The following is an 18,008-nucleotide window of genomic DNA, read 5'->3' as shown; positions in this document are numbered from 1 at the left end:
AAAAAAAAAAAAAAAAGAAAATTAAGTTCAAAGCTGTTAAATACGGGTCTGTGGAGATGGCTCAGCTATACTAAGAACGATTGCTATTCTTTTAGAGGACCTGAGTTCAGTTCCTAGCACCCATAAGGAGCTCATAGCCATCTGCAACTTCACTTTCAGGGGATCTGAGACTCTTCTGGACTTTGCTGGCACCAGGCACACTATAGTATACATAGTTATACGTAGTATATATGCAGACAAAAACTTATAAGAATAAATAAATCTGAAATTAAAACTGATAAACAGCCTTTTCCATTTAATAAGACCATACAATAAAAATAGGAAACTCATTGTATGCCAATGGGAAGATTTCATAAAGAATGAAGAACTTTGAAGAATAAGTAGGTTTAAATAATAATAATAATAATAATAATAATAATAATAATAATAAATCAAGTTATAAAAAAACACAATAAAAACTAAAAGTTGAGGTGCTAGAAGCCATTTGAGAGTATGTCTTTTGGGAGAGACCTCTTGTTAGTCATATGATACTAGTTTTTAAAAAATTGAATCAATATCCAGAGAGCAAATGAATGAGCTTGATATAAGATGTGTCAGATATATAAAAAGCAATTCATAGAAAATACCTGAAAAATAATATAATTGATAATATTTGGTGACTTCCCAGGGCCATTCTTGTGAAAAGTTTGTAGAATTCAATATCCTCTTAAGAGGATATTTTTCCTGTCAGTGCAATAGAAAAGGTTCATGGCGTTGTTTATTTGTATTTAAGTCTTCACAGTCATCTTCCAGCTGAAGAGAGGTAGGTGTTCATGGACTGGAGAGATAGATGGCTCAGCAGTCAAGAGCACTGACTGCTCTTGCAGGGGCTTGAGTTCAATTCCCAGCAACCACATGGTGACTCACAACCATCTGTAATGGGATCTGACTGCAACAATGTACTCCGACATACAAAATAAATTTTTTTTTTTTTTTTTAAAGAGAGAGAGCGGTATACAGAAAGTAGCAGAACTTGGCATCTAATTTTTATTTTTCAGTTTCTTCTATTTTTTCCTCAGAGCTAACATGTAACACTAAGTTAAAGAGAAAAATAATTGGATATTTAAGAGTCATGTTGTGTGATTAGTATAAGAATTGCCATTAAATGATCAGTTTTATAAGCAAGGAGAATAAAATGAAAATCAATTACTAAGATCAAATTGTTTACTTACAGCAGTCCAGGAACTTCTACAAATTAAATATTAGCTTAAGACATGCATGTGTAGACACAAATTAAACTCCATTTCTGTGGCTTGATATCCCAAGCACCACCCATATACAATGTCCTTGTGGGTTTTTTTTTTTTTTTTAACTTTAACAGTAACTTACACCTTTTACCCATCTACTTAATAATGTTCATTAACTGAAAAAAAAAATGGGAGTATTTTAAACCACAGAAAGGTTAGGTCCAGAAAAGAATTGTTAAAAGTCTTTGAGTAGCCCAGTGAGCTTAGGGATGAAGACATGGAAAAACAGGTAAAGGGCAGGAAGAAAGAAAAGGAATAGAATGAAAAAAAGGAGAACTGAATTTCTAGTTCCAGTTTATAAAGGACAAGTCATTTGTGTTTCAGTTAAAGGATTATGTATCTTTTAGTTACAGTTTTCTTTTAGGTAGAATATGAGTTTCTGTTAGCATTACTAAGATATTCTTAGATGTTTTTCAACCACATATTAACTTTGCACATCTAAGCATCATTTTTTAAAAATTCTGCTTGTCTTTTAAACTGATTTCTGATTCACATACAATCTTAGGTGTAGATTATATTTGACTTTATGGGCCTGGGTGATGTGAGGCTTTGAGAGGAAAAGCATGGAGTATGTGAAATGGAATTACTTAGTGGAAGGAACTTGGACTTTGGAGTTAGAATCCCTGGGTGTGGTGCTTACTTACTGGAACCTGACTAAGTTAACTAGTCCTTTTGATCTTTAGTTATCTCTAGTAACATATTGGTTATTTCCAACTTTGAACCTTTATTTTGAGAAATAATTTATATAAAATAATTTTTAGTAAATATGTCATATAGTAGGTTCAGATAAATATTAATCCTCTTATTATCACTATAAATGTTAGTCCCCCTGTGTCCACTTGCCGCTGATGGACCTCACTTGGGTCCCCGATCTGTGTGGAACTGGGTCTCTGGTTGCAGGCGAGCAAGGATTTGGCGAGGTGACAAACAGTCCACATGAGAGAGTGTAAAACTGAATGCAATTTGTCAATTCGAGCATCACACTATTTATACAGAATAAAATAGGTTAGGTGACACATCGGCAAGGTACAAATGAGGTCAGCTATAGTCTTAGAAGCCAGGTGTGAGGTCTTTACACTCCCAGGGCAAAGGCTTTCACACCCAAGTCGTGGTTCTAATTAGGGAGTTCCATTCTAGCTAACCTTCTCATGAATAATGCAATACTCTAAAACCACAGCCCAGTCTTCTTTCTAAACCATTGTAAATTCCTGTATATGGGAGTGACTTGGCTTTTATTCTAAGTGATAGTGTGGGGAGACTTTTCTACTAATAAGTAATGTAGTCTGCCATACCTAACTATACTAAGAATTCTAAACTTCCTTTGCTAAGCTTACCTTGAGATTTCTAACTCTATGTAGTAGATAGTAAAGCCTGATTTCTTTCACTATCTCTCTTACAATACTAGAGGCAATTCTGAATGTCACTAAATAGGCAACATTCTTACTGAATTCCAAGCCCAGGGTCGGCTCAAGGACTACCTAGGGCATTGGTGAAGGCCAGGAAGCAAAGTTCAATTTTGCTTAGTTATTTGGCAAGTCATTGTTTGGAGGCACCTATAACAAAACAATACTGAAGGGAAGCACACAGATGCAATGGGATACCACAGTTCTAGGAGACTAAGTTTCCATGAACTTTTTGCTTCAGGACAGTGCCCAGGTTTTTGGGGCCTGTCTCGCTTGTTACTACTGGAGAGGATGTAGCATCCACTGTTAAATAATTTTTACTTCCAGGTGCTACAGAGGATGGGGCCATAGGATCTCATGTTCAAGAACAACCTGTGCAATTTACCTTGAGTTAGCTCTGTTTTATAGACACTAAGAATTTAGTTATTACCTGAGCTTTCCTAGTTTTAATGGCTCAACTCTAGTTTCCTAGACTTAGTACTGTCATAAGGTAACAGTGTAAGCACAGAAGCAACCAATGGTGATGAGCAAGGAAATGTATGTTCGGTAGTTTTATATTCATCCAGTTTAAACCAAACAGTGCAATCTATATGAACTTAAGTACCTCAAAATTCACATATTTCAGTCATATATAATATATACACATTTTGAACCAAGGTTATGAAATATCAAAGTTATAATACTGTGATTTCATTGAAAAGGAATACAGAAAATAACATTTATATTGTATTAACAGGGAAAGACTGCAAATGTCGCTCTGAGGTAGAACAGTTGCCCAACATACACAGATCTTGGATTTAAAACCAGTACACACCAAAACATTGTACAGAAACATTTTCATGCTCCTAACAGTCATAAACTCATGGAAGGCAAGGCCTCCATTTGATAAGTCTTTATTGTCCTCATAAACTAGTGTCATGTATATAGCATCTGTTGCACATTTAGTAAGCATTTATTCAAATTTTATTATGCGTATGCATGTTTTACCTGCATGTATGTCTGTACACCATGTGTATGCAGTGTCTATGAAGGCCAGAAGACAATGATCTCATGGCAGTAGAGTTATAAGCCACCATATGGGATTGCTTGGAATGAAATCCCAGGTCCTCTGGAAGAGTAGACAGTGCTTTTAAAACCTCTGAGCCATTTCTCCAGCCCACAATTAAATGAATTTGTAATTTGATAATTACATACAAGGAGATGTGGTAGCTTGTATATTTGAGGCCAGCCTTGGTTACAGTGTGAGATCCTCAATATTAAAAATAAGGAAAAATGCATTTTAGCATGTTCCTTGCGAAAACTGTGTGTATATTTTATTTTGTGAAGTTAAATGCAAAGAAGTAGATAAATACTTGATATGTATTCTAGAAATTGTATTCTTTAGGGATGAGGTTTATTTTTCCTCATGATTTCTGAATGCACAAAGTACTAATTGCACATTAAAGGGATATGCTAGCTATACTTTTTAAAGTTTGGTTATTAAATACTGCCAAGACAGCCCATTAGACAACTGCAGAGTGGCATCCTAATGTCACTAAGGGGTTTCCACTTTTGGTTGAGCAGTCCATAATCTTTAGATAGAATGGTTACCCAGATTCCTAACTGCAGAAGTCACTGTTCAGGTAAGACTCTTTTTCTGGGCAGTCTTACGTAAGCTGTGAATGTAGATTTTTAACTAAGCAGTAGTTTTGTGGCGTTTATGCCTACTCCTTTTAATAAACTCAAATGTTTATGCATCAGTGTGAAAGTATTATCATTTTGGTTCTTATATAAATATGCAGCATTGTTAATGTGTCTGTTACAGGTAGTTACAGTTTAATATTTGCTTTAACTGAGGCTTGTTTGATTCATGATTTTCATTTGGCTTCTAGCAACCATCTGTTAGTTAAAGTTTAACTTTCAAGGCTCTATGTAATTTGGTTTCTGTTAATAAGGTGCCGTAAACAGCATTATGAAGTTTTTCTCTTTTAATCTTGAAAGGAAAAAAATCCATATCTAAAAAAGCAATCACAAAGAAGAGGAAAACTGTCACAAAGTCACCTGCTGTGCCGGAATTTCAGGTAAATGTTTCAATATTGTCACCAAGTTTTTCTGTTTAATTTTTTGTTTTAGCTTCATTCCTTGTGAGAATGACTGAATTTCAAGAAACTACAAGATGTATACTTTTAATAACTTTTTCTAACAATGTGTTTTTCTTTAAAGTACAGATGTAGGCAAAATGTTATTTTTTTAAACCTCTTTATCTCATAAACTTTGGTATTTTTAGTTTCCAACCTATATTAACTTTTGTAGATAAAGTTTAATCAAGTATATATACATATATCTCTTTTCTTTATGTCCGTTTGCATGGATTCCTAAGTGCTTATAAACAAATATGTAAATGAGTCTTCTAAGAAGAAAAATCATGTTTTATACAGTGATGCTACTCTGATAATCCATTCTTATGAAGTTTAACTAGTATAGAAATGGTGGACTAACTTGAAAAATAGGTATTTTAACTTTTAACTATAAATAAACTATATTCAGTAAAGGCTAAATATAATAGTCTTTAAACATTTCTGCAAAAAAGAATTTTTGCTGCCATATGTGAAGCACTAATGCTGAAAATAAGCAATCTCATCATAATTATGCTTTTATTTTCTATTTATACAGTATTTTTTCAACAAATGATACTTGTTTAAAATGTTTTGTGGTAGTGTAGCAAGGCCATTTCTAAAAGTTTTATAAGCTCATAAAATAAAACTGATATAATTGAATTTGTAGGTCTTAAGTAGTTATAAAATTATAGGTGGCAAGAAAATACTATATAGCAGTATTATACTTTTATTTTCAGTAAAAATTATATTTAGGGGAAGTTGAAATTCATAAAAATCAGATATCTTTAAATATTAAAAAGAAAATATATATATTATAGTAGAATACTTTAATGACATTAGGATGACATATATTCTTTAGAAATTTTTATATAACCTTTATACAGGATATCCAGGAAAATACAATTTACTGGATTATATATTAATTTGGCTGGAGGCCATCCTGCCATTCATTTCTTTAACATGTTAATGGTATACTATTATATCTTTATGCTTCCACTGGTCAGCATGCTAGCCTTTGTTATTTCTCCCACTCATTTTTTCCCGTTTTTTTAATATAGAACTATATAGAACTTAAGACAGAGTGGTTCATCCATTTTTGGTATTTTTGTAAGTGGGCCGTGTGTAATAGTAATACAAACTACATAAGTAATGCTTTGTACAGTTATGGGTGCTATTAGTGATATATGAAATCAACTCAGTGGGTTACATTTCTTTTTTAAGTTATCAAAATTTAAAAAGAACTTGTCAATATCACATATAATCAGTGTGTCATGTATAATACCATGAATATGTATAGTTATATGTATTATATGAAATTTGGTTTTAGTTGCCTCTGTGTGTTGACATGCATGGTAAATTGTGGTTTTGACTCTGGCTCATAGAAACATGTTGGAAAACATTGTTGTAAGTAATACTCCTCAGTTATTGACCATTTGCTTATTGCTCAGAAATGTAAGGTCAAAAGTACATGTTTCATTAAATTGAGCTGTTCATCAAAATACATAAAGTCATTTCTTTCCTGGTTCTTAAGCACGAGGGGTAGAGGAGTACTGTGGGGTGTGTGTGTTTGTGTGTGTGTGTATGTGTGTGTGTGTGTGTTTTGTTCTTGTTTTTGAGTCTATATTGGGCTAAGTAGGTCTTCTACTATGTTATGAGAACTTGAAACTGCCTTCTAAAATATAGATAAAGAGGCTGGAGAAATGACTCAGCTATGAAGAGCTTTTGCTGTACTTGCAGAGGACTTAAGTTTGGTTCCCAGTATCTACATGGTGATTCACAACCATCTGTAACTCCAGTTTCTGGGGATCCAGCACCTTCTTCTAGCCTTGTGGTAGGCACGTGTGTGGTATATATACATACATGCAGACAAATACTTGTATACATAAAATACCAGATATTATCTAATAAAGAAGTGAATTTTTTTCTTCCCCAAAGTCCTGGAAATATATGTAGCATCTCATCTGTTAGTAATAAACATAAAAATACTTTGTAGACATAAGTAGCCATTCTATACTAAAATACCCATTCTTAGTGCTGGAAATAAAGAAAACTTTGGTGCATAAACATTCAATTGCTTTTTAAAAACCTGACCTATTTACCAAAAGGCTGATCTTTGACTGATAGAAAATATGCTTAGAAATAAAGTTTAAAGGATTAAATTTTTTAAGTCTTTTTTTTTTTTTTTAATGATCTAAAAAAGTGAAGCCTGTTTTGACCTTAACTTCTTGGCAGTTTTTGTGTTGACTTGTTAAACGCTAGAAATTTGCCTCCTTTAGTTGCTTCCTAAGAACTATGTTTATGTGAACACTGTAAAGCTCAGAGTCAGAAAATGTCTTCATACTCATATTTAGAACATGCACCAGGAACACTGAAGTGTAATGGCTTTGGGTTCATTTTGTGTGTGTATTGTAAAGAAACTAACAGTGTCTGTGTTACTTTTTCCTAAGAGCTAATAAGCCCTTCCTTGTTAAAGTTTATAAATATTAATAATATAAATATAAATAATATAAATAAGCTGATGCCTTTATTAAAAGTGAAGATTTGTAGGTTTTATCCTCCAAAGACCTTAAGTGAGTAGTGGGTATCAGTAATGTTCTAGTTAAAACATGTGGACTCTGGAACTAGGCTGAGTTCGAATGCCAGGCCTACCACCTGACTGTTCTATCACCTTAGCTAAGTTATTTAACCTTCTCTAAGTCCAGATCTTCATCTGCACAGAGGAATGATAGTAGTCATTACATTGCTAGAGCTTACTGTTCTAGCTGTTCTTAACATTCTGTTGTCCAAATAGGCCTAGAGACTTCTGTTGAAAAATACTGTATTTTAAGTAGGAAAATTAATTAGGATTTTCCTTAAGAGCATCTATTGCTGACTTTAGCACTTTTCCAACTACTTAGGACATTAAATAAGCCTTGGATCTGGTCTTATTAAAATAGCACATGGTGGAAACTGTAAGAATTTTAAAGTGAAAAACCAAATAATACACATGACCCACAGAATGAAAACTTAGACTTCCTTACCCTAATATTTTAATTAGTATACAGTGGCATATCAGCAGAATTGTGGGATTTATTTTTTATCAGCATTAACTGCAAAAATAAGAATATTTTTAATTTAGATGGTTAGAATATTAAGTTTTATATCAAATTTAACAGTACATTTTTTTATTTTGTAATATAAAGACTTTTAGACTCAAAACTAAATATCATTTTTCCTAATAAACTTGATTGCCCCCAAGAGCCTTTTTTTGTTGTTCAGTATTTGGGACGTGTAATAGTATATAAATTCTCCTTTTGTGCTAAATTAAGTTAGAAAGTATGTTTTAACTTGATGTGTCAAGTCCCAGTAAATTGGTTCATTGGTTAAGAGTGTGCTCTTTCAGAGAGAGGATCTGAGTTGAGTTTCCAGCACTTAAAGCATGCTGCTCACAACTGCCTGCCTGCAGCTTAGCTCCAGAGGATCTAGTTAGTGCTAGCGCCTGCAACCTCTGTGGGCACTTTTAGTCAACATGCACACACACACACACACACACACACACACACACGCACACACGCACACAATTAAAAAGTAGTCAAAATAATTTCTTAACATTTTAATAAGTAGGGACTGGAGAAATGGATGGCCCGGCAGTTAAGAGCACTTGCTGTTCTTCCAGAAGACACAAGTTCTGTTCACAGTGCCCATGTCATGTGGCTCACAAGTGCCTGTAACCCCCGCTCCACGGTATCTTGTGCCACCTTCTGGCCTCCATAGGCACTTGCATACTTGGTAGTCATTAAAAAAGTATTTTGTGTGTATTTGTATGTGGTGGGATTACCATGAAAAGAAAAAAAAAACAAATACACACAAAATACTTTTTTAATGACTATGTACTTGGCATCTGATCTATGCATGTGACTCATTCTATGGGTTAAGTGTATCTTCATAAAACAAATTGAGACTAAAATTCAAATTAGTTTTTAAACTTTCCTATGTTATAAAGGTCTATAGATTAAGTCATTTTAATTGCTACTTCTTAAATTACATATTTTCAACTTAGGTTTTTTTAAATTTATAAATCGAGATTTTTTTTAACCTCTCTAAAACCTTTTTTATTTAATATAAGGCATTAGAAAAACATGTTTAATTACATAGTATTGTTACATATTTTGTTAACTTAGTTTTTTTTTCATGTCAAGTGAATATTTTATTGTTATTGACCTTGCTGTTGTGGTATAGTGATCATAAGAAATATGTAATTTCCTGTTAGCATAGTCTTAACAACTATTAATATCATTTTGTTTGAATACTATGTAGATTTCTAATTTATATCCTAGAATTTGTGTTATAGTTACAGATTTTATAATTGTAGGACCTTTTATTAGAATGGTAGTGAGAATGACCCATTTTGTTTGAACATAATTATTTTTACTTTTTGCCATGATTTCCCCTTTGCTTTTTAAATATGACCTACATTTTTTATTTTGCCTTATTTGGAAATATTTTTCAAATCTAGTGTGGATCTACCAAAATGGCATGATTTTAGTGATCGAATTGATAAGGAAATTTTTATTATGTAATTCTCTGAGATATGGTCATGAGATTCTTTTACTTACATAGTACTTTCCTTTTCCTAATACATACCTTCATGTATAATTTTTTTAGTCGAAGAGACAGCCTTTTAATACTGTCAGTGAAAATAGTTATGAATTTTGTCCTAAAACTGTTGAATTGTTGCTAGTTTTTAAATTTTTTTATTTTGTTTTAAAAGAGCCCTCAGCATATGGTCTAGTAGAGGAGTTTAAAATTCTGTAGTCTCTTCTACCAGTGCATCATCTCGGTCACTTCATATGCTACTTTCAGTTCTTACGTGTCCATTGAAGACAAACCCGCTTGTCTAACCTGCTCTAAGCCTCAGACAAGTTACTTCATTTCAGTCCCTTTCGTGAGTACATTGGTTAGGCTCAGCCTTGACTCAGTTGGTATCTCTTAGGCTCTCCCCGGGAAGGAGGGGCAGTAGTAACCTCTGGAGTATGAAGGAAAGGCTGGGGGGGGGGGAGCCTGGAGGGAATCCCAGCAGCTCAATGTCTTTCTTTTTAACCCAGGAGGCCCTGTGCCTCAGAAGCACTTTTGAAGTTAATACTAACAAGAAAAGGACTTAATGAGATGCTTTTCTTTGTTCTTACTAATGTATTTGTTCTCCCTACAAAAATGAATTTTTACTGTGTTGATTCTAGTTTTAATTGAAATTGAAGACTTCATTCTTTAAAAAGAAGGAATTGAGTTATGTGAGACATACAGTTGACATAAATCCAATTGTTTCTACTCCAGAATTTTGTGATAGCTTTACATGATTTTGTGTATTGTATAATAGGCGTGCATTAGGTATATAAAAATATGAAGACTATGTTTGCACACTAAGAGTATAAGCCAGGCCTAGTTGTAATAGCACATATCTGTAACCCCAGCACCTGGAAGGGTAAGACTAGTCTCAGCTACATAATTTTGAGGGCATCGCTCACTGTGTAATGAGATCCTATCTCCACAACAACAATTGTAAATTATTATATAAATATTTGAGTTATCTTAATGTACCCTCAAGATAAATATCACTAAAAATATTCTGATCCTCAAATTTTTAAAAATTACATGTAGGAACTTAGATAAGGTAATTTACTTTAAGAACATTATCCTAAAAATATCCCACTTGCTAAACTTGGACATTTATTGTGAATTTTTATTTTCATTAGCTACGTAATACCAGAATATTTCAGTTTCTCGGTAGCTGTGCTGGTTTATAAAACAAAGCCATTAAGTACATGACTACTCAAAAGTACGATCCACTGCCTGTAACTATAAACTTGTCACACGTGAGACATAACAAATCCAGAACTGTCAAGGTTCCCCTGCTTTATATGCACACTGAAATTTAAGAAGAGTTGATTTATCACAGCTTATTAACTAGGTAAGCCACTTAGAGCTGTTACTTCATATAGCTTTTAATGCTTTGGCCTCAGCTGATGTCATGAGTAACTGACAATTGAAAGATCTTTCAAGCTTTTAGGATGTGTTTAGTTTGTCGGGATATATTTTAGTATTCCTCCAAATTTCAACAAGCTCACATAAAACATATTCTTATCATTTTAAGTGAGATACCTAGAATATAAGGAAAGTTACTGTGTCCCTTGCCATAGGTAAGTGAAAAAAATCTATGCTAGGATATTAACCAATACACCAAGTTCAGTGAAAAAGGACAAATATGACAAAGGAGAAATAACAAGAGACTGGAGTACAGAGACGTTTAAGTCTCCAGTGAGCACTCATTAAACCCACTGGAGAGCTGGTGTTGCTCTGTGGCTCCATGGATACACCAGAAGCTGGGAATGTTATCTAGTTGTAGATGTGCTTACCTAGTTGACCAGTCTACTGTTTGACCATCAGCATTTCTTTCATAACCAGATTTAGCAAATTAGACTATGTGATGTCTACTAATTATCAGTTGTACTCTCCTACTATAATACTGTGTAATATTTTCTACTTGAAGTTGCTTTTGTTTTTGTGTTTTGCAAGTACTCTACCACTGAGTACATCCCCAGTCCTAAAATTGTTTAATTTGGATTATTTAACTATTTACTTGCCCTGCTTTATCAATAAATTTGAAGTTTTTCAGATATTTCTAATAAATAATTTTTAATACTAATTATGGTATAACATTATGTGATAATTTTTTTCTTGATCTCTTAGGTTGAACCATTTTGCCATTTTTTACAGATAAATGTATATAAAATTTTCTTAAGGTTTTAGTCTAATTTAAAGCAATTTCTGTCTTTTATTTTTAATTTAATAACAACTAGCAGTTATCTTGGCAACACACTTTGCTTGTTACTTTTGTCTGATTTTCTAATGAAAGAATGTGCACTTTTTAAGAAAACAGTAACTTAACATTAATGGGTGTAATAAGCACATTGATAAAGGTTAGTGATAATTTATAAGTATATAGCATATTTTATTTAATTTATGTATATGAGTACACTGTAGCTATCTTCAGACACACCAGAAGAGGGCATCAGATCCCATTACAGATGGTGGTGAGCCACCATGTGGTTGCTGGGAATTGAATGGGTTGTTGCTCCAGACCTCTGGAAGAGCACTAAGTGCTCTTAACTGCTTAACTATGTCTCTAGCCTGTGATTATAGCATATTTTAAATTATACAGTATAAACATCACAAGATTTTCTTGGATCTGAAATTTTTTGTCTGCATAGATGTAGTTTTGCTTTGAAATTTTCTATTACTTTTAAAAATAAATGATCTTAAATTGCTTAAATTATTTTAGGAAATGGTTAAATGTATTAAACTTACTGAACAAATACAATATAATTTTACAGGAACCATATGGAATAACTAGTATTTTTGTTAGTATTTCTTAATCTTCAGTTTATAAAACTTTAGTTAAGCCAAGCTAGGTCAGTCAATAAGTAAGAATTTATCATTTTGTCACTTGCCAGTGTTAACTAAAGTAAAATAAAATGAGCCACACAATTATAGAAGGAAATAGATACTGCTTTGTAAAAATGTTTTTATTTTTTTTAAAAAAATGTTTTTATTAAAACCTGTTAAGCTCAGTTGGGCTGGGTGGCACAGGTCTGAAATCTAGCACTCGATGGCTGAGCAAGAACATGCAAAGTTTGAGACAAGCCAGGGCTATATATAACACCCTTTCTCAAAAGGAAAAGCAACAGTCAAAATTATTAAATGCATGGCAAGAATATGTACTTAACTGTGTTCCTATCTTTGAATATATTATACATAGTTTTAGTCCTCCTTTAGTACAACTGCCAGCAGCAGTAACTTAGTTTAAGGATATAGGTTGCAAACCTGAAGGCAAAGGGTTTGTATCTCACCTGCTCGCTCGGGGACTGCCTGGGGGGTTCTTTCTTATAGATGATTCAGTAATTTATAAAATCTAATGAGTTTCCAGATCTTTGTCATTCTGGGCTGAAAGTTAATGATACTAAAAAAGCAACAGGATCATAACACAAATGTAGAGGTGGGGGTATAGGATGAGACTACCAATGTGAAACTTTAGCACATTTTCTATGGAGCCTGAAGTTCTTACATCATAACAAGTAAATATCTCAGATATTAACCATAGAGCTTTCCTTGCTTTTATTATTATGGAGAAATAGGTTTAATTTCAGTATATGTTAAATAGTTCTGTTTCCACATTTTGGGTGTTTTATATTATGTGTTATCAAGCTGTGTTTTTGTGTTTTGTTTTAGCTTATTTGCACTAATCTTGATGAACTCAGGGAATTAATCACAAAAATCGAGAATGAACTCAAAGATCTGGAAAACAGTAGAAAAAAATCGGTAGGTGTTTATCCAAAAGTTCTATCTACTATTGTCAGCATTAAAATTCATTCCTGCTTTTTTCCCAAAGTTTTTAAAAATCTTGTTCTCCTAATTACATGAAAATTTACAATTAAGAATAGAAGTATTGTTTCTTTCATTTCTCCCGTGTGGTCTAATTTTCATTTTTAGTACAAAAAGATGGTATTGGGGCAAGAAGATTAATTTTCTTTGCCTGGTTTATAATAGGTATAGTCTTAGATATTATCCATATGCTGATTGTTTTTAACTGGTAGCTTTTAAGATACTGCTTACTCTTGATTATGTATCTTTAATGGAAGGCTATTACATAGCAACAAACTTAATCATATGTAGTATTAAGCAAATATAATCAGGCCCTTTTTTTTTATTTCTACCAAGATGACTTCTAAAAGAACCATTACCAGACTGAAGGCTTTTAAGATTAATTTTTTACTGTATGTCTTAACAATAATTGAGCAATTAAATTCCTGAATTTTTCATTGTTCCAAAGAGGCTATATTATATCCAAAGAAGCTATATTATATATATGAACATGTTAAATATATACTCTCATTTGGTAAAGTGCTCTGCGTTGTTCATTATAAATAGGTAACGGCTACTTAACTAGCATTTATAGTCAGTTATGTCATATCGGAAACACAATTATATACCAATAAGTAAAGGGAGAAGGTATCAAACATTTAAGAAAAAATCAGTCATTAAAATAAACTGTTTCCTCATGAAACCACTGCTTTGTGCTTAGAACTTATTAATATAGATATTATACAATATAAGTGATTCAGCAGGTGAGTAGTAGCCATTTTCCATGCTGTTAAGAATGACATATTGGAAGTACTTTGAAGAGATTAGGCAGAAGTATCAGAAAACTTCAGAATGGAAAAACCTTAAGCATTTCAGAAGTCTATCATATGATACATCTGAGAGGATCCTGTGATCCTAGAGGTGAAGTAATGTTCATCTTAGTCATCAGCCAAATGTGGTGGGGCATGCTTTTAATAGCAGTGTTCAGGGGAGGCAGTGCTAAAAGAATGTCTGAGTTCAAAGCCAGCCTGGTCTGCATAGTGAGAACCAGGCCAGTCAACACTGCCTAGTGAGACTGTCTCAAAACAAAACGGTCTAAATAGTCACCAGTTAGCAAGAAAAACCATATAGTTAGTATATCATCAGAAAGTAGGGAAAAAAATTTCAGAAATACCTCCATTTAAAAATAGTTGAAACCTTTGTTTTCATATATACTAAGTCTTTTGGTGTGGAAGGCTGTTTTATTAAAATTTACTACAGTAATATGTTCACCAAAAAATTATGTGATAATATTTTCAGCCGTAAGGTTTTTTCATCTTATTTTAATATTTTATGTTCTTAAAGGTCGATTCTTTAGTAGGAAAGGATTATCATTTTTTAAAAATCAGCATAAATGATAGTTTTACGGGAGCTATTGTTTTTCATTATGGCCTCAGAAGGTATTTTTTTTCATGTTTCATAACTAAGTAGACTTCTGTAAATTGCTCAGCCCGTATATACTACACTTAAACATTACTTTATATGATACAAATTTTGTTTCTACTGCATAGTTTTAAGCGTAATTGACTTAAGCATAGACAGCACATGTTACAGGAGAAAAAATTTTGCAGACCCTCAAGATTTTCTACAAAACTGTCCTTAGTGAAGTAGAACTGCAGTATAAGAATATTGCCTTCCTTCGTAGGTTGAAGTAGAAAACAAATTAAAGAAATGAACTAAAGAAAGGTTCATGACACTGTAGTCTTTGAGAGTAGGGTTATTAGAAAGTTTGAGGCTATGTAGAGAGTGTGATGGGTTATATTTTGTGTCTCCAAACTTGTCCATGTCCTTTGTTATATTACAGGTTGTTTTTGATGTTTCCATTCTTGAAGAAATTGGGTTCTTGGAACTGTACTTTATGAGGGATAATTTTACTAAAGTACCAATAGGATGTAAACCATTTCGCCTTGGCTGAAACTATCCAAAGGATAGTTTACATAAACAATTGTCTTAGCCAGTGAAAGTGACCAGTTTTGATTTTAGGATTATCTCTCCCCACACATACCTTTTTCCTTTACAAAATCTGATGTTGACAGTGATCTGTGTAAATTACAGAAATTAACCTTGTATTGTTTGATATCATTTAAGAGTAAGATGCTCTACTTAACAGATTTTTTTTTAGTAAACATAAATGTTATCAAAAATCCTTATTTTATCATTTAATGATTTTTGTGCCTCCTACTGAGCATAATTTAAACCTCTCTGATTGACTCAGTGACCACTGTTATGAATATCAGTTGTTTTATTATTATAAAAATCCATTGCTGTTACTTGCTCTAATTCATATTCATCCATATATTTTGAAGGATTATTTTGGTATGTTTGCTTTTGGTCTGTCTTTTTTTTTTTTTCTTCATTGTCAGGCTGTCTGTTGGTTATCACTTCTTATTGTGGTCATATATTTGTGCAAGTTGATACTGATTAGAATTGGATTTACAGTAAACACCATTGTAGGGAAGCTTTTTTTAAAAAAAAAAAAATGTGTGGACTAGATGATAGAGATAGTTGCTTTGACATAGCGCTCATCTCATGGGCTTCCTTTGCTATGGCAAGATGAATGAAGATTAATATTTATCCCTTGAGAGGTTTATTATCAGGACTAACATAGTATTTAGAATCAAAACATTTCTTTCATTTAATATTGATTTTCATTTTTTATAACAATGAATAACAAAGAAGATGTAAATGTTTAGTTACCCATAAGTTTTACTAAAGTTAAAAATTGTTCATGGGATATTGATTTAATTCATTAATAAACACCCAGCTGTTTCAGAGAGTTTCTTTTCTCTGGGGTTTTTCCAAATACCTTTTCCAACAAACAAGAAAAGCCAAGTATGTTGTACATCCCTGTAACCCTAGCAGTAGAGGAAGGAGGGCCAGAAGGTCCAGGTTATCTTTAACTACATAGTGGGCTTGAAGCCAGCCTGAAATACGTGTGACCTTGCTTTGGGAGTAGGGAAAAAAAAAAAAAAAACAATTCCATTCTGTTATCCAGCCAACATTGCATTTAAAAGGTTATTTTTGTTTTCTAATTACCAGATTTTATATTATAGAGCACTTCATAGTTAAATTTAAAAGACTTTTAAAAATATCTCAGGTTTTGCCATCAAACTGTTAATTATAATAGAAGGTTATAAATCCAGATTGTTTCCTGTGTATTCTGCCACTCTGTACTTAATCAACTGCCTCAGCTTTGTCTGAAGTAAGGCACCTGGTTGAGATGGTGAGAGACATAGTCTGACAAGACCTTTGAATTTTTCTCAATCATAATTTAGGCTATAGGAGTTTTTAGTATTCTCAAAGAGGAATCCTATTTTTTGCTGCTTGTGTTCTTGTGACTTTAGTTGAAATAAATTTCCATTCTGCTGAGTTATTTGGAAAACATTCTTTCTAGTCTAGGAAATGTTTTAGTCTTCCTGGAAGTTTAAGAGCATGAATGTTTTAATACATTTACTCAGTCTTGCTGTATTTGAAATTTGTTAGACATATTGCCTATTTGCCCAATTTATGCTTTATCATAGTTTGTTCAAAGAGGCATCTGCCTTTAAGCAAAAATTTGTGTATAGATTGAACATAAGATATTTTTTAAAGTATGTTTTTTTCCTATAGTGAAGATGAGCTGCTTCACTAGGAATATGACATGCCACCCAGGTTTCTCTTTGTACAAAGCAGTGATGTTATCACAGTGGTAACTGTACTTTTGTACTGATTTTTAATGGTAATTTAGAAGTACAGCAAATGGTGATACATACATTCCACATGAGACTTAATCTTAAGTGAAAACTAGTGAGTGTTAGAATTTCACATGGCAATGTTAAGATACTTTTGTAACTGTAGTAGTGTACAGTCATTTTACTGTATTATCACAACTAGCACTTTTTCAAAAGGGACTGTTTAACAGTGAGGTCACAGTATTATTTTATCTCCTAAACAGAATATGCAGGACTATGAAAATGTAGAGGCAGTTTCTTACTAGATGTGTTAATTTTTTATTTGCTATTACTTAGACTTTAGTTTATTAACATGGGTTTTGTTGGGTTGGGTTGGGTTGGTTTTTCAAGTCAAGGTGTGGAGCCCTGGCTGTCCAGGAGCTTGCTCTGTAGACCAAGCTGGCCTTGAACTCAGAGTTCCACTGCCTCCCAGTGCTGAGATAAACCCACCAAATCCAGCTCAAATAATTTTAAATTGTATTTGTGCTGATTCCATTCATATGAGTTTACATTCTTTGCAAGCCACTTTCTTTTTTGTTTGTTTGTTTTTGTTTTTTTGTTGTTTTTTTTAATTAATGGTTTATTCTATTTCCATTTTCATTTCTTTAAATTCTCTCTCTCTCTCCCTCTCCCTCCCCCCCCCCTCGCTGTGCTACTCACATATGTGCACATTCAGACATCAGATGACAACTTTTGGGGATCAGTTTTTTCTCCTTTTTGCATGTGTGGGTCCTGGGAATTGAACTCAGGCCATCAGGATTGGTGGCAGTCCCCTTTATCCACTGAGCCATCCTTACTTTTACTTTCATTACACCTGTGCACAGATGATTTAATGTGACATCTGTAATCCAATATTCTCCACTTTTAACTTATTTATTTATTTATGAGACTGGCTCTTACTCTTAATTTGTAGCTTAGGCTGGCCTCAAATACATATCTTCCTGCCTCAGCTGCCCTCACTGCTGAGATTAAAGGCCTGGGCCACTGTGCCCAGCTAAATCAAATGTGAAGCAATTCCTTTCTAATTTTTTCTAAGAGAATCATGTGACAGTCTAAACCTGGGACTTGAAAAGGTTATTA

General features: G+C 33.1%; 1 protein-coding gene across 3 annotated transcripts in view; it reads left to right on the top strand.

Annotated features, from left to right (window-relative positions):
- Kiaa2026 (KIAA2026 ortholog) overlaps positions 1 to 18,008 on the top strand; it is a 96,608-nt gene that overhangs the window by 61,491 nt on the left and 17,109 nt on the right. For 2 of the 3 annotated variants that reach the window (XM_029536629.1, XM_021197671.2), the window contains 2 exons: positions 4,670 to 4,749; positions 13,048 to 13,137. In XM_029536629.1, coding sequence (XP_029392489.1) covers positions 4,670 to 4,749; positions 13,048 to 13,137 — 170 coding nt within the window. The remainder of the gene's footprint in view (positions 1 to 4,669; positions 4,750 to 13,047; positions 13,138 to 18,008) is intronic. The other variant, XM_029536632.1, reaches the window with a different exon arrangement.

Source organism: Mus pahari, chromosome 1 (assembly GCF_900095145.1).
Source record: "Mus pahari chromosome 1, PAHARI_EIJ_v1.1, whole genome shotgun sequence".
NCBI lineage: Eukaryota > Metazoa > Chordata > Mammalia > Rodentia > Muridae > Mus > Mus pahari.
The sequence above is the reverse complement of the archived record's forward strand: the minus strand, read 5'-3'. Positions and strand labels throughout refer to the sequence as shown.